This window comes from Lampetra fluviatilis, chromosome 49, assembly GCF_964198595.1.
Source record: "Lampetra fluviatilis chromosome 49, kcLamFluv1.1, whole genome shotgun sequence".
In the NCBI taxonomy this organism is placed as follows: Eukaryota; Metazoa; Chordata; class Hyperoartia; order Petromyzontiformes; family Petromyzontidae; genus Lampetra; species Lampetra fluviatilis.
Window position 1 is genome coordinate 458628 of NC_136323.1, and position 27340 is coordinate 485967.

Below are 27340 nucleotides of genomic sequence, written 5' to 3' on the forward strand. Positions count from 1 at the left end.
ACTACGCCACTTAGTTGAGCCATTATTTGTGGCCAGTTCGCTTCTGACAAAGAGCTGGAAAGCTCAGTGGGCCTTACCTGCTAAAATAAAATAAAAATACTGGTGACAGAATGGCAGCAAAAGGTGGGAATACACCTGATAGTACGAACACCATGGAGATTAAGTGATGAAATCAGTTTGTACACAGTAATAATATAACATTTGTGTAGTGCAAATTCACGGTCGTATTCAACATAATCAGCCTCTGTCTATGCACTGCTGGATGAAGGTCTCGGAACGCCGAACTCGTCATCAACATTCCTGAGAAGAGTCCATATGGTACATCCCATGTGTGATGCCTGGTGAGTCGAATCCGCAGCTATTTCCAAGCACATCTTCTAAAGGTCGTTTTGCAAAGCCATTAAATTATCCTGAGTGATGCAATGGTCGTTTGCTGCAACGATAAAAAGTACCTTTGTAAAAAATATCGGTTTTAATTACTTATTTGAATTTCGCCCCGATAAGTGCTGCCTGCAAAGTGCACTTTCGCCCCGATACTTGTCATGGTCACAGATAAAGTTCCTGGAAAGTCTGATTTTATGGCTACTACAGAAGAGAGTGCATGTGTCTAGTGAGCACTGTAGTATTACGTAATGCAAGGATGTCAAAGGCTTCGTTGAGTCGAAAAGTGTAGTGTAAGCATGGATTCATTAAATTGCATGTCAACTCTTGACTTAAAGCTTTCGTGACTGCAGGAATTCATATTCTCTGGGTCTTTCGGTAAAGCCACGTAGATAGAAAAAAATAATACAAATATCACGACGTTACGATCGCAACACAAGTAATCGTCATCAGGTGAAACAATACTCGATCAGATGAGTCTTCTTGTCTCGAAGTTAGATCTTTTAACAAAATTCGAGACAAGAAGGCTCATCTAATCAAGTATTTTTTCACCTGATGACGATTGCTTGTGTTGCGATCGAAACGTCGTGATATTTGTATTATTTTTTCTATCTACGTCACTTTACCGAAAGACCCAAAGAATATGCATGCCAACTATTAATTTATGTAACTAGCATCGCCGAATTGCAAAATCGCATGACTATAACGGTGCATTCATGTTCAATGTTGATAGTAATATGAACCAATTGCTCACAAGTGAAATGTGCATCACGATCCAGTGTGTTGTTGTAACTTTATTTAGGCCAGCAAATTATACGTATGGATATCCAACAAGCAGTGGCAATGGCAGCAATGAGCTACAGCAACTCGTAGTTTCCACACCTGCACACCGCAAGAGGGCACGCAGTTTGCACACACCCATTGCTTATCTCTTGCTCAGTGTCTCACTAAACGACGTGTTATCTCTGTTGCAAAAGTGTTATTTTTATTGGTGGTGTACGCACGCTCTGGGTGGCCCAACAGTTATGGTTACCATAATAAATGCGTTGTTATTTTCCCACTGAACCAATAAAACCCACAATCATTGATGCCATCCTGTATTATTATGGTGGCATCAATAGTTGAGACTGTTCCCTTACAAGCAGTAGTGGTTGTGCACGAAGAACGGAGCGGCCACGAGTTGCTTCAGAGGTAACGTGAACATCGATTCTTACCAACGTGATTCGATACACGTATCACTATGAATCAATTAATCAAAACATGTCTACACGCCCAATAGGGCAGTGTTTAAAAATATAATAATTTTAAATTAAGCTCCCTTGTCAGACTCAACTCACTACTGGATGAAAGTCTACTCATGCTGTGTTGGTTATGGTAACTGTTTGACTATACTTCCACCACGTTGGTCAGGAGCACCTGTACAGATATCGCTCAGAACTGATGTTCGGTCGGGATAAGAATTTAATTGAAAAGGGCGCCGCGGTGGCTAGGAGATGTGAACTCTCTCGCCTGCTCTACAGGAGGTCGTGGGTTCGATCCGGACCCTGACGCCTGCAAAACATTTGAAGTTTGCGTGTCTCTCTCTTCGTAGCCGCGTGGATTTTTCTCTGATATTTCCCTCCACATTTAGTTACGTGCGTTTCTAGTATTTGGCTGCTCTACATTTCCACGTGACAAGTCACTCTGTTGAGCTATCACTTGTGGCCAGGTCGCTTCTGGAAAATAGCTATATAGCTCAGTGGGCCTTACCTGGAAAAAATAAACATAGTTTAGATTTGAAGCTTTCGTGACTGCAAGGATTCATACTCGTAGGTTTTTTCGGTAAAGTCACGTGGGTAACAATAAATAATCAATAATAAAAATAATATAAATAATAAATATTTTATTTCTATTACTATTTATATAAAGTTTATTATTTATTTTTACCTACGTGACTTTACCGAAAAAACCTAAGAGTATAAACATAGTTTAGTTTTACATATTTTTAGTTTAGAATTCGTGTGGCCAACAAGTTCACAGCGCACTGCACGAACCACTGGATCACCGCCCCTGCGGCAGTGATGCATCATCATCATCACCATCGTCATCGTCATAGTCCGTGCTCTATCCACGGCTGGATGGAGACCTCCCCAAGCGGTCGCAGTGAGTCGAAGTAGACCAATATTTGTTGGTCGTCTTCCGCCATCTGCTGACAGCTCACCAAACACAACCATCCGATGTGTTTTCGGGTTGGTACAGTACAGCGGTGTTGTTCGGTACGATGTCCGACGTTTCACGCGACAGGCTGGAATCAGTGCCGGATTAAGCGAGTGGGGCTGTAGCATATGTTATAAAGGGGCCCTAAGGGGCCGTCCATAAGTGACGTCACGCGATTTTGGACCATTTTTGACCCCCCCCCTTCGTCACACGACGCCACAAAAAGTCATACCCCCCCCCCTCAAATATGACGTCACAAAGCTCTGCCCCCCCCAAAATAAAACATGCTTCAAATCGCTTTAAACTATTGTCATTGTAGAGCGTATTTAATGTGGCGCTGCACTCTGATGTTGTAGGAGAAAACATTTATTAAAAAGTCTATTTAACTAGCAGGACGTTTTGTCTATATTTATTTAAATTTGCGCATTTTGATGTGACGTCACATTTCTCACCCCCCCCCCCCCCCCCCAGGTGCGTGACATAATTTATGGACGGCCCCTAAATTTAAAAAAACCCACATAGATATTAAAACATACATTTGTAACTTGTGTAGTAACATTGAATGGGTCACTGTAGCGCGTGGCGCTGGGAGACTGGTAGACAATGGGATTGGGGGTAGCAGCGCGTTCTACCACTTGGAGCTGTGGGCTGTGGTCTTCGCCTCTTCAAGCTGTGGGTCTGGCAGCGTGTTGGCTGTCCTGACTCGGTGTGTGGTTATCCCCTAAGGCTGTGGAGGCCGGAATAAACAAGGGAGAGTGCCTCCTACTAGTGTCTCAGAATTAGTACAATACACTTGCATAGTAAAGTAATTGTATCTTTTCATTTGCTATACAGCCAGATTATACGACAAATCGCTCACCTAAAACACCCAGTTCATAAAAGTTGAAGGCAGTATAGTACTATAGCAAGAGCATGTGCAGAATCACTGAACCGGAATTGATAGCTTGGACGCATTTAGCACGGGGCCCTTGATAGTGCGGGGCCCGTAACATTTGTTACTTTTGCTACAACGATTATCCGGCAATGGGTGGAACCTCCCGGCACGTGGAGAGATACAGCACAATTGCGATAACATACACGCAGTAGCTCGTCCAAAGACCTGTACACTTCACTGGATTGATATTTGTTATACATTTAATTGGAAGTTGAGAAGGGTTTTACCCAACAATACTTGTCTGGCATTGACATGTCTTACTATATTAGAAACACGTTTTGCTGGCTGTATTCATGGCTGCCTGGCTGGCTGCCTGGCTGGCTGACTGGCGCTCGGATGTTCGCGTGTACGGTGGCGACGTCACCGCGCACATCTGCGTGATTGCGTCACCAGCACTGTGAGAAACAAGGTTTGCTCGCTGGCTGGATGACCCATCACCATCACTCACCACCAATAATCACGACCCATCACCATCACTCACCACCAATAATCACGACCCATCACCATCACTCACCACCAACAATCACGACCCATCACCATCACTCACCACCAATAATCACGACCCATCACTCACCACCAACAATCACGACCCATCACCGGCACTCACCACCAACAATCACGACCCATCACCGGCACTCGCCACCAAGGGGCGCAGCTTACCTGGAGTGCCACAAGCCAGCGGGTATTGGTGAGATTCTGCATGTGACTTGTGCTTGTTGTATCAGACATCGTCCTCAAACCTGCCTCCGTACATGGACGCCTCACGAGATAATTCTTGGCAGGATCCTCCTCCCGACAAAACAGGCTCGACACTCAGTGAGGCGCTCGTGGGTGAACACGTGTAGTGAGCACATCAAATTGTATCCATGGCGCTCGGACTGAAACGGGCCTTGTCTCTAAGCGTTGGGTGATTCGTGTCTCTGTGTGTGGGCGCAAGGGAAGTCCGCTCGCTCATCTCTAGTGGTAGCCACGACCTCATGGTAAACATTCCACATTCGTCTGACGGGCACCATGCACACACATAATTAAACAAGCACTTCATTTAACTCCCGAGTGCTTAAATCTCACCAAGGGTTCCGTTTACCGACCCCAGGAGCTATGATGATTGATGATTGGACCGTGGGGTGAACATGATGCAGCTGGTGATGGCGTTGTGGGAGCATTGCCCTCGAGCGCCACTTGAAGTCACCGACCTCAACTCTTGAGCCCGATTGGTCCCCCAACTAAGCCAGAATGCTTCCACTCTGTGCGACTTACACACACACCATGTCTATACTGTACGTGGTATATTATATACAGCACATGTGTGTGCTTACACATATATACTGCACCTATGTACTTACATAGTATGTTGAACCTGTTTCGCACCGTACGTAGCCAACCTTGCTAATCGGAATGGCGGGGTTAAGGACGAGAAACCAAACACCAGTGCTAAAGAAATTAGTTTTCAATGTTCAATTACGTACTCTGTATACATGTACAAATATAACAACAGATGCCATTCCCTTACTAAGTGACGGCAACATCGCCACCACCACAGTACTGTGCTTGTGCCAGGCTAGGTGCACATTGACGCCACCCGAAGTCTCGAAGGCTTGCGGCAGGAATGAGGCCACAGGATTGACGCAGGTGCCATCGGTTCGACTGAGATGTCTGGCACATGCACCACCTGCGCTCCCCACGCTGCCACCTGGGGCAGACGACTGCCAAGTGATCGTAATCATTCGTTGTTTTACGGCGTTGTTGTTCATGCAAATGAGCATCTCACAATCCCCGAGAACCCGCAGACAAGCTGGGAAGCAGTCAGGCGGTGAGTCGGTGCGCACAAGCTTCGCACTCCTGCATACACTAAGATGTTCGCGTCCAAATAATGAGAGTGTGTGTGTGTGTGATATACATGTTGGAGGAAACCGGAGCAGCCGGGAGGAAACCCACGCGTGCGAGGGGGCAACGCTCTATCCCAGGGACAGATGGCGAGCCAGGGGTCATGGCTCCTCCACATTTCGCACGGCGGTTGGCTACGTACGGTGCGAAAGAGGTTTAATACCCGGGTGCTTCAAAATAATGTTAACACTTGTATGGGACTCTCGTGATTAATAGAGCAAGCACGGATAACACTGCGACATGATAGCAAATGTATCTTGATAGCTTCAAAACGTCAAAGAGTCTCCACTTGCTCGCCGTCATTGCCGACACGTGCCTGGAATCTTCTCCAGGTGGTCTCCAGAGCTCGGAGGAGGAGGCACTTTTCTCGTGCATGGTGTTGTTGAAAATTCTCGGAAGTGTTCACGTTCTTTTGAAGCGCCCTGTACGTGTACACACCGGGGGTTTCACGACGTCTCCGTGATCCATCAACCCTCGCTGATGCATCCACAGGCCACGTACTTCGCTACCCGGCTAAGCACCTACACATGGGATACACGTGTACATATATATACAGTACAACAAAGGCAACGAGCCCCTTTTATAGCCTCAGCAGACTGTTTTGGCGAGTGCTGCTAGCGAGTCGCTGCACCTATGAAGGTCGCATGGCACACGATGGAGTTTGGTGAGAAAAAACCCACACCCGGCCGCCTTTGTCCCCCCAGTGTTTATGTTCACACACCGCACAAGTTACTCATTTGAGGCTGAGTACACACACACAAGACAAAGATCCCCCGTGGAGCCTTCACAGACTGTCCAGCCAAGTGCCGTTAGCAAACACCGATGAAGGCCGGAACGGTGCACGAGGAGGTGGGTGGCCAGCACCATACCCGACCGCCTTTGTCTCCCCAATGGCGATGTTTACACACCGCACCAGGTACTCATTGGAGGCTGAGTCGACCGAGGGGAGGCCCGGGAGCGGTTCAGGTAATCGTCACCGGTGTTGGCCGTGAGCGGGAATCGAACTCGGGTGGCCGGGTTTGGAGCGCAGCACGCTAACCGCTACACTACCACTCCGCACACATACACACACACGTGCACACACGTGCACACACACACGTGCCCACACACACGTGCACACACAATAACAACCGCCATTCGCCACTAAGTGGCGGTGACGTCACCACGACGCTTGTGCCAGGCCATGTGCACCTTGAGGCCACGTGAAGTATCGAACGCCCGCTGGCAGGTCACGGGGCAGACCCAGCAGGTGCCACGGGTCGACTGACTGAGATGACCGAGATGACTGGCTGATGCACCACCTGTGTCCCCTACTGTGCCACCTTGTAGTGCTTTAGCCACCCGGCGCTCCGCTCGTTGTTGTGAGCGTCGCTCCTCTGCCCTCTGTTGTTGCTGGAGGGCGACTGCCTCCAACTGCCCAGTAGCGTCCTTCACGAGCCTCCTCCACAGAGGCCGATCATGACACCGCTGGTACCGGTCATCGGCAAGTCTACTCCGCTCCACGTCCTCCTGTGCCACATCACTCCATCTCTTCTCTAGCCCGTGCCGCGCCCGTTTAGACCCCTCGATCCGGCCGAACAAAAGCTGTTTCGGCATGCGGTGGCTGGGTATGCGGGCTACATGATCCATCCAACGCAGCCTTGCCTGCCGGAGGAGCTCACCTATTGGACTTTGCCCAGATCTTGCAAGGATTTGTGAGCTCCTCACACAATCCAGCCTGGTAAAACCCAGGATGGATCGTAGGCAGGCCAGCCTAAATATTTCCAACCGTGGCTTGCCGAGTTGCGTCGTTGTCACTCGCTCAGCGCTTTGTGCCTTCCTGCTCCTGCTGCTGCTGCGGCGGCGATATGATTGCCTCGTGCGTCAGCCAATGTTTGTATTTGCCGGTGCAATGTCGAGCACGTGTGGGGTGGGTGGCTCAGCTGGTGGACAAAAGGCGTTCAGACTTTAGATCGCTGGTAAACATGGCAGAGTTCACCTGAGCCAGTGCGTGTGTGTGTGAGACTGAATGGAAAATGCCCGAGACTTTGCAATGTAGACTATAGCACATTGTGTTCGTGTGTGGTGTGTGTCAATATTTGTGCATGATGCAGCACAGTACAGGGAAGTCAATGTTATTGTTCCCGCATCATTGGTGATATTCTTTCTCGAGAAAACTATCAACGAATATTACATTTTTACATATAAAAATCTATTTAGCTTTTTTCTTTTGTATTTATTTTATTTCCCCCCCCCCCCCCCCAATCGAATTGTCGATTTGGCTTCTGATTGTCATCCGTCATGAGACCGGGCATCCAGTCCGCTCGCCTCTGTGTTGCGGTCGGAGGTTTGGAAACTGCACCGGTCCACACCATGGGGGGGGGGGGGGGGGGTCTGATGAGAATCACATTGAAACCAAACATTCTGATGACCAATTTTTAAACGGCCATTTGATTAGTTACCTACTCGTGGCTATTGATGATAGGAATACGTTTTATTACAGTAATACTTTTGAATAAACTCATCAGTATCAAATGTAAAATTGTAAGGTTTGTCCGGACAAAATGAAAGCGTTCATCACGCAAAACATGTGTAAATTAGGCTTTTTAATATATTGTTAACCTGCACAGAACCGGGGGTGAAGACATAACATGTTCGTTTTTATTTCTTCTTAAAGTAATCGTGTTTACTTGCTGACGTGATTGCGGTCACGTGGGGCACCGAATCACCGACCCTCGACGAGTGAGGAGCGGATGTGCACAAAAAAAGATTTCATATATTTTTCCACATCCCTGATAATCATGATTTAGTAAAGAGTTGTATTTCTCAGCAGTGGCAAAATGCGTTCATTGCGCTGATGCTCGTGGGCTACCCACAATTTGGTCCCAAAACCAAAACCCTTGCATGGTGTATTAGACAAGGCACGTGACCATTGATGCACGGTGGTGCTGGATCATTCTCTGCAATGCGGCACACAGTACTGTATTCCTTTAGAGCAGGGGCGGGGAACGTCCGGCCCGCGGGCCGTACAAGGCCCGGGGAATCATTTCGTCTGGCCCTGCCGAGGCAACCGCAGGCGGGACTCGAAATTCAATAAATCTCGGAGCAAACCTGGAAAAGCAGTTGCGAGTAGCAACATCATCAATACCAGCTAACATCACACGCCTCACCAAAGAGAAGCAGTTCCAGCCATCGCATTAGGGGTGAGTTAATTAAATGTTTGACCAAATATAACGGGCTAATTTTTAAGTTGTTTTAAATATCCAAATGGCCCTTGGTAGAAAAAAGGTTCCCCACCGCTGCTTTATAGAATCGTCACTCAGATGACAAAGTGTCAGTCGCCACATCGGGCAGTCACTGTTCATTTCCTACAAGATGGTACCTGTTTTATTGACACCGTGGGGATGATGGGCTTCACAAAGAGGGAACTTGAAGATGGGGAGAGCTCACACCAACGTGGTGCGATTGGTGTGTTGACATCGCCCTTTGACACCGCAACAAACGATTTGGCACGGTGGATCGGCAATTGCTGCGATGATCCACTGCTAGATGAAGGCCTCCCCAGGCCGTCGCCAGCCATGGGGCTCCGAGCTCGCGTTGAGCGGCCTGAAATACTCGCTCAGTCCGAACATGTTCACAAAACGAGAGCTGTGTAATCGTTGGGCCACATTTCCCTCTTTAAGCGCCAATACAAGTTCTCCCCTCTGTAGATTTGGGCTCCTGTGAAAGTGACGCTCATTGGCTGATGCAAGTCCCACTGGTGGAGGGGCTCATGGCAGAAATTTGGCCAGAACATGACGTGGCCGAACTTAAGAATTAATTACGAATCATAATACTGACTGTGGGAAAAAAGGTAATAAGTTCCACTGTGTTGTAGAATTTCTGTCAATCTGTGTCAAAACCCATCACTCACAAGGATACATCACTTTTCTCATTCTACTATTGAGCATGAAGCTAATGTCGAGGTCTGCGGCTCGCCACGACGAGAGGGCTTCAGGAGACAGAGTTGGTGTCGTTTTGCTGTTCCTCGTCCACTGAAGGAGCCCAACCCATTGTGGTTTATTAGACTGTATATGGCCCAGAGTTGTCACTTATTAATGTGCGTCAATAAATCCAACCCGTATTTGTTTTTAGGTTAGGGCCACGCACTAGATGTATGCCAAAATTATTCTCATTAACCCTCCACAACCCGACAAGATATTCCCGTTTATACATATATTATTTATACGTGGCCAGTGTAGTCATAACATCCTCACCGATGAAGCTCTTCCTCACCGATGGCTTCAGACTTTTCACGACTGAGTTCAACATCAACGTGCAACGACGTTTCGCTCCCACTGCTGAGCCCTCCATCAGGAAGTGAGCACGAGGGTGGAGATGAACCAACCCACCCCTCTCACCGCCGCTCAGTACGACTCCTCAGTTTACCGGATGTCTGGGCAGGAATCATGGGTCACAAGTTACACAGTCAGGTTTTATTGCCACTAGATTTGGGCAGGAGCGCATGCAACTTTTGCACCCGCAGTTATCAAAGTTCACTTTGGAAATAAGGAAAATGGATTTAAACGGGTTCTCACTCGGTGAATTAAAGAACGTAGGTGTGTAGGTCGACTCAGCATCATGAGCACCTGGTGCGGTGTGTAAACATCGCGACTCGGGAGACAAAGGCGGCCGGGCGTGGTGCTGGCCACCTATCCCATCGTGTGCCGTGCCCGTCTTCATAGGTGCTCGCGAACAGCACTTGCCCCAACAGTGTGTTAAAGCTACACGGGGGATTTTTGTATTTTTCCTGTATATAATGAAAATTCTACATCATGGGACCTCCTTTGCTCTCATTACTCTGATGGTGCATTGTCTTTGGGCTGTACGCCCTTTGGCGTCCTCTGGTCTAACACCGTTTGAGATAAAGAAAGCTGTCTGGTGTGGACCAATCACTTTCAAAGACAATGCATATATTATAATATATGCATAATTATCAGAGTACGTTTTTTTTGCATTTTGACCACAAGTACTGTGGTTAATGCAGACATGATTCCTTGTAAAAGGTTTCGGTTTGGTGTTTTAACAAGTTAACACCTGTTTTGTTGCCAGATAAAAGGGGAAACCCTATTCTCACAATGAAAATTCATAAATGGTGCTCTAAAACTGTGCAGTTATTTCTTGAGTTAAAATACTAAACGGGCGAGTTGTGGTGCAGTGGTTCGTACAACACGCTCTGAACCCAGCAGCCAGAGCTCACGTCCGGGCCATGGATAACGTGAGTGGCGAGTGATTATTAATTATGGCGAGTGATTATTGATTATGGCGAGTGATTGCTGAACTGGTCCCAGGCCGGCACCCTCACCTCCTTACCAACCCGTTCTGACCAGCGTGGTGAAGTATGGTCACACAAACCCTCAAGAACAACACAACACAGGGAGGCCCAAATGCCGCGGTGGACTGTCAACGGGCTCTCAGTTGTTACCATATTACAATACAATATAGACACTATGGATGTGGGTAATTGAAACAGTAACACATTTGCACGTGTGCAACTTGACGTACGTTCTTTGTCGTCACTGGACGTATGAAAGAATGAACTTCTTAGCTCAGTTGGGGCCATACTCGCACTCGTCTGACTGCCTGACTTCGTCATCTGTGAGACGACCGCTGCCTTTGCTCCCTTTGCTCTCTCACGTGGAAGACAAGAAGCGCCGTTTGCGGCATATCGTTCAGAATCGGAAACCAACAACATCGAGAGCGCGTGCTGAAATTTCAGCAGCCGGATTTCATTTCATTTTCCTTAGCGTGGCAATTATTGTACAACAAGGGGACGACTCTGAGCAAACAATGAGAGACAAGACGTGGCGTGGACACGCGGCTCGGGAACGTGCACACATCCCGGTCCGCCCTGGCATGCTGAGACACCGCTGCTGCTGCTGCTGGGTGCGCTTTGTAGCGCGCTCCTACAACTCAACTAAAAACATTATGTTTTATTTTAACAGATAAGGCCCACTGGGCTATGTAGCTGTTTTTTTCAGGAGCGACCTGGCCACAACCGATAGCTCAACGAAGTGGTTTATCACGTGGACATTTATAGCAGCCAAATACTCTAAACGCGTGGTGTTGCTTCTCAATGTGGAGGGGAAAAAACCCGGAAGACCCGGAGAAAATATCCACGCCGACCACGGCATCAGGGTCAGAATCGAACCCACGACCTCATGTGTACCAGGCGAGGTAGTTAACATCTCGCCATCGTGCGCTCGACTACTCGCTCACAACCAGCACCGCACGCACCACCACGGAGGGGCTGGCCACGGTCTTGCCAGCCAGCCCACCATGTTGATCCCTGCCAGTGGTAAAGCCTGAACTAATTTTAGGATGAGTTAACCTAGAGGAAGACCAGATTCAATCCAACTAAACGATGTCAGCGCATAATGCGGTCGCGTCTTTACGCGTTGCTGAAACCGACGCGTCACCTTCGTGAATGACTAAAGCGTCTGGAGCGCCGTCTCTGAATATTACTGAGACTCGCCAAGTCCTCCCTCTATGCCTTGCTGACATGGAAGATGCCCAGCTTCATGCATCGATTAAACAATTGACGAGCGTCTTCATGCACGACTGATTTCACATCACGCGAAGACGTGGTCACCAAGCTGTCATGCTGGCACTAAATCCCATTGGCCGTAAATCATTTGCGATGAGCTATAAAGACAGAGGGATAGATGACCTCTATTTATGAGCAGATAAGTGCTCATTGGAGGGCAGGAGGAGTGGTGGTGCAGTGGTTAGCGCACTGCACTATTGAACCCTGTTGCCTGAGTTCATCATCCAGCCACGGCTGACGTAGAGTCGCGATCTGTCTGGGAGTGACCCGCACGGTCCAGGAATCGGCGTCCGTGTCCGGGTGGCAGGAATTGATTTTCACCGAGAGTTCGTTCCACTTACTGTGTTGAAATGTATCATTGCCTGCTGCTGCTGTATATTTTGAGTTTGGGTGTCTCTCTCTCTCTCGCCGTGGTCACTGCGTGGATTTCCCTCCGGGTCCTCCGGGTTTTCCCTCCACATTTAGAATCAACGTCCCGCGTTTAGAGTAGTTTTGGCCGCTGTATATTTGCCCGTGATAAACCACGTGGTTTAGCCATCATGTGTGGCCAGGTCGCTTCAGTATATAGCTTAGTGGGCCTTACCTTGTAAAATACAAACATTGCAGTTTTAGTTTATATTCTCCACGAGGTTCCATGACAATGACGTTACCGGCTGCAGAAATGCAAAACAACAAACGGATACACATCGAGAGCAGCTGCTAAAACACGCGGCAGTCAAAGAGAGACGCGGCACTTCCACGTAGAACACGAGAGCGCCTCCACTCACATCGCTGCGAGCTGTCGGGAATAATCGTTGCGTGTCAGCAACCACCCCTTGGTGGCTGTGGCTCAGATTGCCTGGCCCCAGTGTTTCATAGACACGACGATGCCTGTTTACTTCGCGTGATGCAGCAGCAGCAGCGAATAGACTGCGAATTGTGTGCCGGGCGGGTGGCTTGCAGGACAGATGAATAATAACGATGATGATGATGACTGAACGCTCAGACGACACCAGCACCTCGGCCACGAGGACAAGAGACACTGGGAAACACAGCGGAGTGTGCAGAGAGACACAGTAGACACAGAGAGACACAGAGTGACACAGACACTGAGAGACACAGACGCAGAGAGACAGACGCAGAGAGACACAGACACAGAGAGACACAGAGGGACACAGACGCAGAGAGACACAGGGGAAGACACTGGGAGACACAGGGTAGACATTGAGTGAGACAGACACAATGGAGTGGTAGACAGTGAGTGAGACACACAGAGAGACACTCGGACAGAAGACACTGGGACAGGAGACACCCATTAGGTCTGACTGGGACGGAGCTGTACAGAGATAACCGCATTAGGATTTGAAGACAAATCGTCAAACAGAGAGACATGTGGATATAGGATTGCCAACAGGGTGATAGAGACAGTAGCACAGTGATAGAGAGACCACGGTGTTTTAGGAGACAGGATCTCTGGTTACATGGACGGATAGATGGCGTGAAAGAGAGATACACGGTCGAGACAGACTGATAGCAGAGTGACAGGCACAGGCTGAGAGAGAGGGAGCCTGTGATAGTGACCCAGCCAGACGTGGTGATTGAGAAAGAGTGATAGTCACAACGTGATAAAGACATTGAGACATACAGCAGACAAAGGTGTCAAATACACATACACAGTGACACAGTGTGAGACAAACACACACAGTAGCACAGTGTGAGAGAGACACATACACAGTGACACACACACAGTGACAGGCACAGTGAAAGACACACACAGTGTGAGAGACACACACAGTGACACACACACAGTGACACACACACAGTGTGAGAGAGACACACCTACACAGTGACAGACACAGTGAAAGACACACACAGTGACACACACACAGTGAGAGAGAGAGAGAGACAGGGGGAGGGGCGCGCGTGACAGGACCGGGGGGGGGGTGAGAGCGTCCTGCCGGTGCCAGGCACCACAGCACCACGACCTGCTGCCACTGCCGCTGCTGCTGCCACTGCCGCTGCCACACGCAGTGACACACTTGGTTCGCACGCGCCCAGCACAGGCCCGAGTGTGACAACAGCAACAACAGCAGCGGCAGCAGCAGCGGGGTCCACGAAGCTGCGAGCGGCTGGGAAGGCCCCCCCCCCCGGGTGGAGGTGTCGGGATGAATCCAGGTGAGCACTGAGGTCTACAGCCACTTGGCAAGTTGGTAGCTTGTGCATTTTTGTTCTTGAACTTGTTTTTTTTTCGGCAAGATTGTTTATTTGTGTTGTTGTTGTTGGTGGTGTTTAGAAAGAATGCAATCACGAGGGTTTTCAGTTGGTTTGTGTTTAACCAGGTGAGCAGTGAGGGGAGAGTCTCATGTGCAAGAGTCCCGACAGAGACCTTCTGTAAATCCACTGCTGGATTACGAGGGCCTCACTACGCCGTGCGGTTGTTTCACCAGACTCTCACCACGATGGTTAGTGAGGACCGTAGATGTGGTGACATAGAACTACAGTACAACAATCAGTTTTTTTGCTGTACAATTATTATGGAGTTGCCACCAGCGTAATTCTCATTGTGAGGTTTTGCTCCTCACGGCATCGTATAGACATCGTTTCTTACGTTGATTTAGCTGTCAAATTGTATTTAGTTTCTAATTGTTTTATCTGTATGCATCTGTAGTTTGTTGTTTAGCTGGATATGCACTCAATACAGCTATCCGCTTGTATCCATGGGTTATAAACTTCTAAGTGTCATCATTTTGCCAATCCACTGCTGCACGAACGCCTCTCTATGTTATGTCAATCACTCAAGGTGGGGGTTGTTGTTTGACCATACTTCACCACGCTGGTCATCGTGAAGGGCGTGGCGAGGATTGGTTGATGTATCATGCGAGCCATGTCCATCATTCATCGAGAGCGGGGGGTGGGCGACCTCTTCAAAAACGTGCTCGTGACGTTATTCACGTTGCACGGCGCCTCTTAAAACGTTGGAGTGAATTACCGAATTCGCCAAAAATGTCTCTTGTTTACTCTTTGGTTTCTTCGGTAAAGTCACGTAGGTAATAAATAAATACATAAATAATGGAAACAACTAAATTAAATCACGACGTTTCGGGCGCAACACAAGCGTCCGTCTCCAGGTGGGGACAACGCAGCGGAAGCACAACCGCTTCAGTGTGTCTAAGAGATGGCTGTGACGAGGAGTTATATATATGTGTGTGTCTCAGAGATGGCTGTGACGAGGAGTTATCTTGTCCCCACCTGAAGACGGACGCTTGTGTTGCGCCCGAAACGTCGTGATTTAATTTAGTTGTTTTCATTTTTTTATTAAATTTATTTTTTACCTACGTGACTTTAACGAAAAACCCAAAGAGTATATGAATCGTTGCAGTCACGAAAACTTCAAATCTAGAATGTCTCTTCGTGTTCTTTGGGATGCCGACCCCAGATCGAGATTCTAGACAATCTGACGTCTTCCCTCCTAGACACTCATCAAGACCATGGCCTGGACTCGAACTCAGGTGACCGGGTTGATGGTACAGTGCAATCACCGCTACTGTTACCTGGCCATAAATCAAGCAATCTCCTCGGCCTGCTGCAGCTGCTGCTGCTGCTGCACAGAAGCGGCACAGACACTCGTCAGGGGCTAGGATGCATTCCTGAAATACTCGACACTGTTGCAGTGGCGATGGCCGTGTAAACTTTGTTCATGAACCTAATTACAACTATTGTCGACAACAAAGTGTTTATCTTATATATATATTTTAGTAACCGGTTACTTTGAGTTGACGATAATCATCAAACGTGAAAATGACTGAAATTATCCACCAATATCACCATCAATGATATCACCATCAATGACGTGATCATCGATGATATCACCATCAATGATATCACCATCAATGATATCACCACCATCACTCTGGAAGACAAAGATCCCCCGTATTGCCTTAACGTGCAACAAGTTGATGACTAAACCAAGACATTGACTTGGGAGACTGCCTTGAATCCCACTGTTCTATTGGCCGGGTCTGGATTAACCTAAAAGAAGGTGACTCATTGATCCATGTACCTACTATGATGTTCAACATCTTCCTGTGTGAGTCCATGCAACAACCCTGCAGCATGCGCCGTTAACGCTCCATTGTCCAGGGCGACAGATGAACCGCGCTCATCCGTCCCGTACTCAATGAACTCAGCCCGGTGTCATTATTGACTGCTCCTCACTCGTCGAGGGTCGGTGACTCGGCAGTGACGGGGATCATCGCAAACGTGGCGAGAAGTAAGCCGCTTGCATTCATAAACGGTGCAAAGTAAACAACGTGAAGCACTCTCCGGCTTCACCCGCAACTCTACGTGGGTAAAACAGTAAGTTTGTTTCGAAATCCTCCTGAGATTTCTGTTTTACCCGTGCCGTGACTCCAGTCAATGAAGCGTTGGCTTGTAGACCACAGACATCGTCATCCCGGGTCTCTCGGCGCCACGGCTGCATCCGAGGAATCAACCATACACCCCAATTCAGAACCTTCCAGAAATAGATTTGAGACTCGGCAAGGCTGTCAAGGATAAACACGTGACGACGTCACCATCATTAGACCGGAGACAGACACACGTGGGGAGAGGCATCCTTGGAATCGAAGTGAGAGACGGAGGTGCCCGTGGACTGGAGAACATACAGCAGGTTCGCGACGTGATCCAAACTGCTTAAAAAAAGAGTGGAAGCCAAGGAATGGAACGCGTCTGATAATACGTCCCCCAGAGAGATGGAACGATAGAATCAGCTTGCGTGCAGGTGTGCTCGGTGGAGTGTTACATCGCGTGATTGCGACAGATGGTGCTGGCTTTCGGATGTCTTCATTCAGCAGTGGATTGACCATGGCTGATGATGTTGATGAAGCATATCCCTTGGTGGAAAGTCAACAGTGGTTGTTCTAATCACGGGAGGATTCTGGTATTGGCTCACGCTCAATACTCGCGGTAGGATATACACATTTCGTGTTGTAAAGATGTCTTCAGTTTCAGCGCGGAATGTTTAGCACACATGGAGGCGCGCGCTGGATGGAGGTGGCAAGAGTTCGCGAGAAGTGGAAGGCACGGGCGGAGGTCTTTGGCGAGCAGTGGGGGACGTTGGAACAGCTCACAGATGACATTGAAATTCTCTCTTTTCACGGAGGGTCCAATGACATCGGGATGCTTGGCCGGCACCAACACCGTACGCGCCGCACGCGCTCAGCTCTGGCAGGTAACGGGAGAATGCGGAGAAAAACCCGCGCGTGTCCCTTCTGCCGTCCGCGCAGAAAACGAAGACGGCTCGAGCGGACGAGACGCCGCGGGTGCGGGCTCGGCCGAGTCGGCGCGCCGGGGGGGCAAGTCGGAGCTCGCCGGCGCTCCCCCGGCCTACACCAACGCGGGCTTCGTGGGCGACCCGCCCCCGTACTCCCCCACCGACCACAAGAGCCCCACGCCGCCGCCGTTCTACCCCGGCCCGGGCGGCCCGTCCGGCGAACTCGGCTACGCAGCGTTCCCGCCGGGGCTCTACCCAGGACCGTACCCGGGACCGTACCCGGTGCCGCCTCCCGGCGTCGGCGTGGGCTACCCGATCCAGCAGCAGCAGCCGCCGTACCCCGTCTTCGCTGCGGGGCACACGGTGAGTGCGCGGAGCCTCGCCTGCGAGTCGGCGCCGAACCCCTCGCACGTGTGAGGGTTTCCCCCGGGTGCTCCGGTTTCCTTCCACATGGAAACACTCACTGACTGGCCGGTAACAACTTAATGTATAGGGGACTGCAGAGATGGGGGGGGGATTGAATCAGAATATTTATCCTGGAGGAATCTGATGAGCTATGAAGCTTTTTTGCGCGAATGTCCAGTCGGGGCAGGTCAGGACGTTACAACAACAAACAATACAACAACATAATACAGCAAACAATACAGCAGCAAACAATACAAAAACAAACAATACAACAAACAATGCAGCAGTAAACAATACAACAACATAATACAGCAAACAATACAGCAGCAAACAATACAAAAACAAACAATACAACAAGCAATACAGCAACAAACAATACAACAAACAATACAACAACATAATACAGCAAACAATACAGCAGCAAACAATGCAAAAACAAACAATACAACAAACAATACAGCAACAAACAATACAACAAACAATACAGCAACAAACAATACAGCAACACGATGGGAGTGTGGCTGTAGCCCTGCCCAACACCCGTCTGTGTTCTCTCCCCGTGCCTCTCCGAGTTCTTTCTCTTCGCGAGCGAGCACATCCTGTGTGGCGTGTTAGAAGTTTAAATTATTATTATTATCTTTAACTCTGCTGATGACACTGAGAAGGTCGAAACCCATTCAGAGTTTTCTTGCAGAAATGAAAGCTGTTGGATAATAGGCATGGCTTTTCTCCAGGTCCTCCAGTTTCCTGGTGTAAATAAAACAGCATACAGGATCATCATCTTTATTTATACTGGAGGAATCCGATAAGCTATGAAGCTCTTTTACAATGCCATCGGTGTTCGTCAAACATCGCAATGTAACAGGACCCTCTTGAAAGAACATTTAAACTTAGTGTGGCTTTTCTGAGTAGGGAAGTAATTATTATTATCTTGAAATTGTCTGGAAAGCAAATAGTTTGATGGACCCGAGGGGGGGGGGGGTGTCAAGTGTAATGGTGGACTCAGCTTGGTCACCAGTGACTTCAAATACAATTTGGGATTATACTGAGAATACTCGTTTCAGTTTGACTGCCATGAAACAAACATTTAATTTAGCAGGTTGTTGCGGGAAAGTAACATGCCCCCAAGTGTGTGTGTGCATAAGAGGCCACTTGAAGGAATTTCAGAATTATTTCTGTGATATCTGCCTCCGCGGGACCATTTCTAGCACTTGACGATGCACCGCTCTGTACGAGTCCCAAATGATTGCGTGGGGCCTGGTTCGTGTCGCTATTTCTGCCGCAATTCCATCGCCTTTTGATAGAATGATGTCTCATTCTGCCTCGCTCTTCAGAAAAAATGAAAAATTCACAAATCCTGCGTGGCCAGTATTCGCACAAAAATGTAACCAATCCGCTGCTGCTGATGGCACAATTGCGTCTGTGCGTTAGCTCTGGAGTGCACAGCTTTTGCTGTGCACTCCATATGCACAGGAAGATGACTTTGAAGATATCAACGCAAAATAAGATATGATGATATGTAAAGATGCTGCTGCTTTATTGATTATTATGAAAGATGAGTTTAGTTTAGTTAAGTTCATTTATTTTTACTTAACCTGGACGGGCCCATTGAGCTAAACAACAATCTGTCAAGGGTGATGCTGGAAGAGATGATGATGATGATGATGCAGTAGCTGCTGATAATGATGATGACAAAAGTGGTGGTGCTGATGATGATGAAGAGGATGATGGTAATGTAAAATGATGATACATTGATGCTGCTGCAGATGATGATGGTGAGGATGTTGCTGGAACCTTTGTTGCTGTTATTGACCCGGGGTGCAAGAAGGCCAGGAGTGGATGAATTTTGTTTTCGTTCACCACCAACTAGGGGGTCAGCGGCCTGCTGTTGGCTGTGTGCTGTTCTCTGCTAATCTGCGCATTGCTGCCACCCAGGTTTGCTGTCTTCTCAACCTTTATTGCTCCGGCGTATCTTTCCCTTTCATCTCGAGCCATACAAACATAATTAGTGTGGAGCCCTTTGTGGGGCGGCTGCCTTTGAGTTTACGGTAAATGTGGGGGATTGTTTTGCATTTTGCCCTATGAACCCGCCGACTTGCACTCAATGACGAGCCACACACACACACTTCCGTGGTGCCTGTTCTGAGCCTCCTTTAGAGCGACTCAGCCCTAAACCGGTGCCTGGTTTGTTGTGTGCGTTGGACGTGAGGGTTGGTGGATCTCTATGGGGTAGGGGCTCATGTGGGTTGGAGCTGACATTTTAAAGCTCCCGCTCGCAAACCTCCTGGAGGAGGTGCTGACGAGAGCACCGGCACCAAACTGAGGATCAACTCACGCTGGAGGGGACACGGCACGCCGCCCCGTCTCCATTATACCCTCTCCACTCTAACCTCCCAGTCTCCGTTCTAACCGCCCAGTCTCCGTTCTAACCGCCCAGTCTCCGTTCAACCTCCCAGTCTCCGTTCTAACCGCCCAGTCTCCGTTCTAACCTCCCAGTCTCCGTTCTAACCGCCCAGTCTCCGTTCTAACCGCCCAGTCTCCACTCTAACCGCCCAGTCTCCGTTCTAACCGCCCAGTCTCCGTTCAACCTCCCAGTCTCTGTTCTAACCGCCCAGTCTCCGTTCTAACCGCCCGTTGTCACTTCAAAGGGTGCCGCAGATCTTTGTAAATTCGAGGTCCAAAGCTCAGGCACTGGCACGCCGCTGACCCCCCACCATGCGGGTTTCAGCGGTCAGCGCGAACCCCGCTCCGAGCACGCCGCTCCGCACTCGCAAAGCTGATTAAAGAGGGACGCTTCATCATGTTCCCCTTCTTCTTTCGTACGGCGGCTGATGTAGACGCAAAGCAACGACTACAATCTCACATTCAGCTGGTCAAGCCCAGACAGCTGCGTCAGCAGCAGCGGAGTAGTGTATCATCATCGCCGTGGTGTCTCCTTCGTGTTTGTGCGGGACATCAATGTCACCGTGGGTTGTCGTCACGTCGCCCGGGAGATTCCCTTAATGTCCATTTGGAGGATCCTCTTCCCTCGGGCCCATGTGGCGCGCTGCTGGGCCCTGAGCAGGGCCCAGCTGCTTGGCCCTGAGCAGGGCCGTGGCCTCGTAGCTCTTGTTGTCGCTCTGGAGAGCGCGAGGTCGACTATCCATGTTCAGTCGCCGCGTTGACCGCATCCGTCATGGTTTGTCACTCAACGGAGTGGGCCGCCTAAAGGCTGCTGCCATCTTCCACTCCCAACGGGACGCTAACCATGGTGGAGAACGGCCTAGCGGCACACTGGGTTGGCAACGCAGAGGAGGTCGCCCGTCTGATCTCCCAGCGCGGCAATCGGAACGGTGCAAGTTTCTTAAACCCACCGCCACTGCCTCCGTCCACCCAGCAGCAGTATGATCGGCAGGCATCACCGCAGCGAGTCCGTCGACAGCTAGCGTGTGGTGGGGTAGAGTGTGCGTTTACCAAATCTATTCCAAGATGTCTGACCAGCATTGAAGAGGAGGCCAACATTCACCTATGAAGCGTCGTGACGGAGAAGCGTGTTGTGTGCGTGTGTTTGTGTGTTTTCGTGTGTTTGTGTGTGTGTGTGGTGCGTGCGTGTGTTTGTGTGTGTGTGTTTGCGTGTGTTTGTGTGTGTGGTGCGTGCGTGTGTTTGTGTGTGTGTGTGGTGCGTGCGTGTGTTTGTGTGTGTGGTGCGTACGTGTGTTTGCGTGTGTGGTGCGTGCGTGTGTTTGCGTGTGTGCGTGTGTTTGCGTGTGTGGTGCGTGCGTGTGTTTGCGTGTGTCTGTGTGTGTTTGCGTGTGTGGTGCGTGCGTGTGTTTGCGTGTGTGTGTGTGTTGCGTGCGTGTGTTTGCGTGTGTCTGTGTGTGTTTACGTGTGTGTTTGTGTGTGTTGTCCGTGCGTGTGTTTGCGTGTGTTTGTGGGGAGCGGTAGTGTCGGGGTTAGCGCTACGAACCCGACGACCCCAGTACGATTCCCGCTCAAGGCCAAAATCAGTGACGATTATCAGAACCGGTCCTGGGCCTCCCTTAGGTCGACTCAGCCTCAAATGAGTACCTGGTGCGATGCGTAAACATCGCCACTGGGATGACAAAGGCGGCTGGGCGTGATGTTGGCCACCCACCTCCTCGTGTGCCGTTCTGCTCTTCATAGGTTATCGCTAACAGCACTTGCCCCAACAGTCTGTTAAGGCTATACGGGGGATCTTTGTTTTTATGTGTGCGTGTGTTTGTGTGCGTGTGTTTGTGTGTTTGTGTGTGTGTACACCAGCAGTGACGGCCACGGTAGTCGTCTCGAGGGCACACGTGCTGAGCGCATGCTTCAGCAGCCACATGCTGCCATTCTAAGGAACTAATTAACAAAACTCAACAAAATTCCGTGAATAACGCTGTCATAAAAATATATAATCAGTCACATTTCGGGCGATGCTTAGAAGAAGCGCCATTGTATTTGCTTGTTGAAGAGTGTTGATTTTGTTTGTTAATTATGCTTCGTGCACCACTGACAATGCAGTATCATCACCAACTAATTTATTTAGCATTGGTGAGGTTCCCAAAATAACTATGATTCAGGAGCAGACGAGATAGGTTTGGACATCTATGGTCACCCTAACATTTCAATTAACACCACCCTGGTCACTGTATTGGCCTCTTGAGTGAGTTCCCACCTATTGAAACAAAATAACCTTGAAACCTAAACAGAGTCCAACAAGTTGTAACATATTTTAGGACTCGGTAAACTAAAAAAATGCCCCCTCCCTTGGAAGTTTTATGGCTCGAACCCCATAAGAAACACGGCCAGGATTTGGCTCTCAGTACATCACCGGCTTACAACTCGGTGTGAACGGGGGACGTGGGGGGCAGTGGCGCTCAGCGGCTCCCCGCCGCCTCGGTGACACGGGGTGGTGGGTCAAGCAGATCTTGGGAAGCTCCCAAAGCCCCGCGGGAGTTGGCTTGGAGATGGCAGAGTGGGAAGTGGATTCGTGAACACATCTGTGTGGATTCTGTGAGCGGTGTCCCCTCCCCCCGGTTTGGGGTTGGTTGTGATCGTTTGCTCTCTATGTTGTTTTTGCTCCACGTGTAAAGCACCAGAACGGACAGGTCAACCATCCCAAACGCAGGCCCCCGAAGTGAGCCTTTCCTAGTTTAAATAAGGACTATTATCACGATTATTATCACGATTACATTATATCATGTAGGGTTTCAACCGGTTGAGACAGCACTGAAATAACGCATATTTTTTGCGAGGTAGTTGGCGTTTTATTCATTAAGATCACCAGCTTCTGAGATGAGTGATTACCTTCCCTGGGTTAACGTGACCTCAAATGAGCACTTGGCGGTCTGACATTTACCAGCACAGACCAAGAAGGGGACTTTGGCCACTTCAGCGCCCTGATCAGCCCCGCTCACACTCGATAACCGACTTAACCTGTAATCTCACTTCTCCACCGAGCAAATAAAACGCATACGGTGTTTATATCCCATATAAAGGGATACCTTTAACAGGTGGCTTATCTTACCATGAATGCCTTTAAAATCTTCAACCTCAACACGGCCCTGGCATTTCAGTGGCAATGGCACCCAGCTGTGCATGCCCTCTCACAACAATCGATCTTTACTGCGATTTTGGGCCTTTTGAATCAGAATATATATTCATACCGGATGAATCCGATGAGCTGTGACGCTCTTTTTCACAGACATCTATGAATGAAGTCACCAGAAAGTACTGCACGATTGAATTAATTATATATATATATACCGTATATAAAACAATTGTAGTGCTCAAAACAACTTTGTAAAGAATAACGAACTCCATTTTTTGCAATCCATCCGTGCTGTCGACTGACTCCCTGCCCTCTGTTCAAGTCTAAGCTCAAGGCCTTCCTCTTTTCCTGTGTATACCACGTAACGCCTCTCTCTCTCCAGAAAATACAAAAAAAACATTCCCGTGCCGTTCCTCTCTGGCAGAGGTGACCAACCTGTAACAGACTGAGTCAAACAGCACCCAGGAGTTCTGCAGGGAGCCAATTGTATATATATGTCTGTATGTGTGTGTATAGACACAGTTGTTGGCAGAGCACGGGAGACATTCGCTGTTGTTTGCTACGCCTGTGACAGCGGCGCGTTCCACGTGACGCCCCTTCCACAGAGCCGCGTGCGGTGCATTGAAGAGCCGCCGCACGCGGCTCGGGAGACGCCGGGCGGCCCCCGCTGCTCTGCAGCGTCTCGATGCGCTGCAGGTTCCCAATTGGGTTCCCACTTGGGCCGGCGACGCAGCTCCGCGTCGCGCGTCGTGAGATGAGCCGAGAGCGCCACGAAAGCAAAGCGGCGCACACGTACACACACACACGTACACACGTGTGTGTGTGCTCGCTAACAGCACTTGCCCCTACAGTCTGTTAAGGCTATACGTGTGTGCGTGTGTGTGTATGTGTGTGTATGTGTGTATGTGTGTGGTGCTGGCCACCCACCCCCTTGTGTACCGTTCCGGCCTTCATAAGTGCTCGCTAACAGCACTTGCCCCTGCAGTCTGTTAAGGCTATACCGGGGATCTTTATCTTTGTGCGTGTGTGTGTATGTACGCGTGTGTGTGCGTACGTTTAACTTCTTTCGCACCGTACGTCGCCAACCGCGCTAATCGGAGGTGCGGCTGACGGCTCTCCCCGCCGCCTGTGCCCGTGTCCAGGTGCTGGACCTCAGCGCGCAAGTCCAGGCGCCACCCAAAGACTACCTGCTCGAGTCCATCCTCGTCACGCTCTTCTGCTGCCTGTGTACCGGCTTCTGCGCCATCGTCACCTCCAACGAGGTGGGGAGGGGGGGGGCTGCAACGGCGCCAATGACGACGACGATGATGACGACGACGACGACGATGATGATGATGACGACGATGACGACGACAATGACGACGACGACGATGATGATGACGACAATGACAATGATGACGACGACGATGAGTCGCCGACCATTGCTGGTGACGACGAGAGCCCGCTGAGACACAGGACCCCATAGCGCACTGGGCCCCAACTAGACGCAGGGATTCTAGGAACCCACTGGAGCTCCGTGTGGGTGAAAGCGGTGGCAGAGTCGTTTGCGCACTGCACTACGAACCTGGTGGCCCAAGTTCGATTGCAACTCATGGTTAGCAGGAGCATTTAATATCTGAAACCGGTTTTAGGCCTCTCCGAGGTTAACTGACCCACCCATGACGACCTGGTGAGGTGGTGCAGACACCAGCACTGGGAAGACAAAGATGCCACACCAGTAGCACTTGCCCAAACAGCCTTTGAAGGTTATATGGGGGATATTTGTCTTTGTCCGACCACGTGTCCATGCATTCCATGTTTTCACGTACCTGGCGTGTGTATATGTCTAATTGTCCATCTGACCATAACTATTACCGTGTCTCTATGCGAGTGGATCGGCCGTGCGTGCTACGGGCTCGGCTATCTCCTCGTGCGCCGTGCCGGCCTTCGTAGATGCTTAAGAAGAGCACTTGCCCCAACAGTCTGTTAAAGGCTATGTGGGGGATCTTTGTCTTTGTGTGTCGGCATGACCATGCGTATGTGCCCACGATTGTGATCATGTGACCATAGTACCGTTGTGTGTCCACCTGTTCACGCGTTCACGTGAATGTCCGTGCGGTCTCCACTGCGTCCATGCAGGCATCTGTACGAGCGAGTGTAGTAGTAGGTGTGTGTAGTAGTAGGTGTGTGTAGTAGTAGGTGTGTGTAGTAGTAGGTGCGTGTAGTAGTAGGTGTGTGTAGTAGTAGGTGTGTGTAGTAGTAGGTGTGTGTAGTAGTAGGTGTGTGTAGTAGTAGGTGTGTGTAGTAGTAGGTGTGTGTAGTAGTAGGTGCGTTTAGTAGTAGGTGCGTTTAGTAGTAGGTGCGTGTAGTAGTAGGTGTGTGTAGTAGTAGGTGCGTGTAGTAGTAGGTGCGTGTAGTAGTAGGTGCGTGTAGTAGTAGGTGCGTGTAGTAGTAGGTGCGTGTAGTAGTAGGTGTGTGTAGTAGTAGGTGTGTGTAGTAGTAGGTGTGTGTAGTAGTAGGTGCGTTTAGTAGTAGGTGCGTTTAGTAGTAGGTGCGTTTAGTAGTAGGTGCGTTTAGTAGTAGGTGCGTGTAGTAGTAGGTGCGTGTAGTAGTAGGTGTGTGTAGTAGTAGGTGCGTTTAGTAGTAGGTGTGTGTAGTAGTAGGTGCGTTTAGTAGTAGGTGCGTTTAGTAGTAGGTGCGTGTAGTAGTAGGTGCGTGTAGTAGTAGGTTCCTTGTAGTAGTAGGTGCGTGTAGTAGTAGGTGCGTTTAGTAGTAGGTGCGTTTAGTAGTAGGTGCGTGTAGTAGTAGGTGCGTGTAGTAGTAGGTTCCTTGTAGTAGTAGGTGCGTTTAGTAGTAGGTGCGTTTAGTAGTAGGTGTGTGTAGTAGTAGGTGCGTTTAGTAGTAGGTGCGTTTAGTAGTAGGTGCGTTTAGTAGTAGGTGCGTTTAGTAGTAGGTTCCTTGTAGTAGTAGGTGCGTGTAGTAGTAGGTGCGTTTAGTAGTAGGTGCGTTTAGTAGTAGGTGCGTGTAGTAGTAGGTTCCTTGTAGTAGTAGGTGCGTGTAGTAGTAGGTGCGTTTAGTAGTAGGTGCGTTTAGTAGTAGGTGCGTGTAGTAGTAGGTGCGTGTAGTAGTAGGTTCCTTGTAGTAGTAGGTGCGTGTAGTAGTAGGTGCGTTTAGTAGTAGGTGCGTTTAGTAGTAGGTGCGTGTAGTAGTAGGTGCGTGTAGTAGTAGGTTCCTTGTAGTAGTAGGTGCGTTTAGTAGTAGGTGCGTTTAGTAGTAGGTGTGTGTAGTAGTAGGTGCGTTTAGTAGTAGGTGCGTTTAGTAGTAGGTGCGTTTAGTAGTAGGTGCGTTTAGTAGTAGGTTCCTTGTAGTAGTAGGTGCGTGTAGTAGTAGGTGCGTTTAGTAGTAGGTGCGTTTAGTAGTAGGTGCGTTTAGTAGTAGGTGCGTGTAGTAGTAGGTGCGTTTAGTAGTAGGTGTGTGTAGTAGTAGGTGCGTTTAGTAGTAGGTGCGTGTAGTAGTAGGTGCGTTTAGTAGTAGGTGTGTGTAGTAGTAGGTGCGTTTAGTAGTAGGTTCCTTGTAGTAGTAGGTGCGTGTAGTAGTAGGTGCGTTTAGTAGTAGGTGCGTTTAGTAGTAGGTTCCTTGTAGTAGTAGGTGCGTGTAGTAGTAGGTGCGTTTAGTAGTAGGTGCGTTTAGTAGTAGGTGCGTTTAGTAGTAGGTGCGTGTAGTAGTAGGTGCGTTTAGTAGTAGGTGTGTGTAGTAGTAGGTGCGTTTAGTAGTAGGTGCGTGTAGTAGTAGGTGCGTTTAGTAGTAGGTGTGTGTAGTAGTAGGTGCGTTTAGTAGTAGGTTCCTTGTAGTAGTAGGTGCGTGTAGTAGTAGGTGCGTTTAGTAGTCGGTGTGTGTAGTAGTAGGTGCGTGTAGTAGTAGTAGGTAACGTGTAGTAGTAGTCGGTGCGTAACCGCTCGCTGTGCACCGTCTTCCTTCGTGCCCTCCCTCCTCCGTAGACGCGCAACGCGTTCCACCGGGGGGACCTGCTGGCGGCGCAGGAGTCGTCGCGACGCACCCGGGCCCTCGTGCTCTTCAGCCTCTCGTTCGGCCTGTGCCTCTGCGTCTGCTGGCTCGCCTTCGTCATCGTGCAGCTCTACATGTGAGCGGTGGCGGGCGACGCGGCCCGGCGCGCCGTGTCCCCTCCACCGCGAGGGGATCCTCGGTTTGATC

At 49.5% G+C, this 27340-nt stretch overlaps 1 protein-coding gene across 1 annotated transcript; it reads left to right on the top strand.

Annotated features, from left to right (window-relative positions):
• Nucleotides 1-7675: 7675 nt before the first annotated feature.
• On the top strand, nt 7676-27273 carry LOC144948342 (proline rich transmembrane protein 1B-like). The gene is made up of 4 exons (XM_078877770.1): nt 7676-7721; nt 17225-17574; nt 24292-24411; nt 27127-27273. The coding sequence occupies exons 1-4, from the start codon at nt 7676-7678 to the stop codon at nt 27271-27273; spliced, it is 663 nt and encodes a 220-aa protein (XP_078733896.1).
• The last annotated feature ends 67 nt before the right edge of the window (nt 27274-27340 follow it).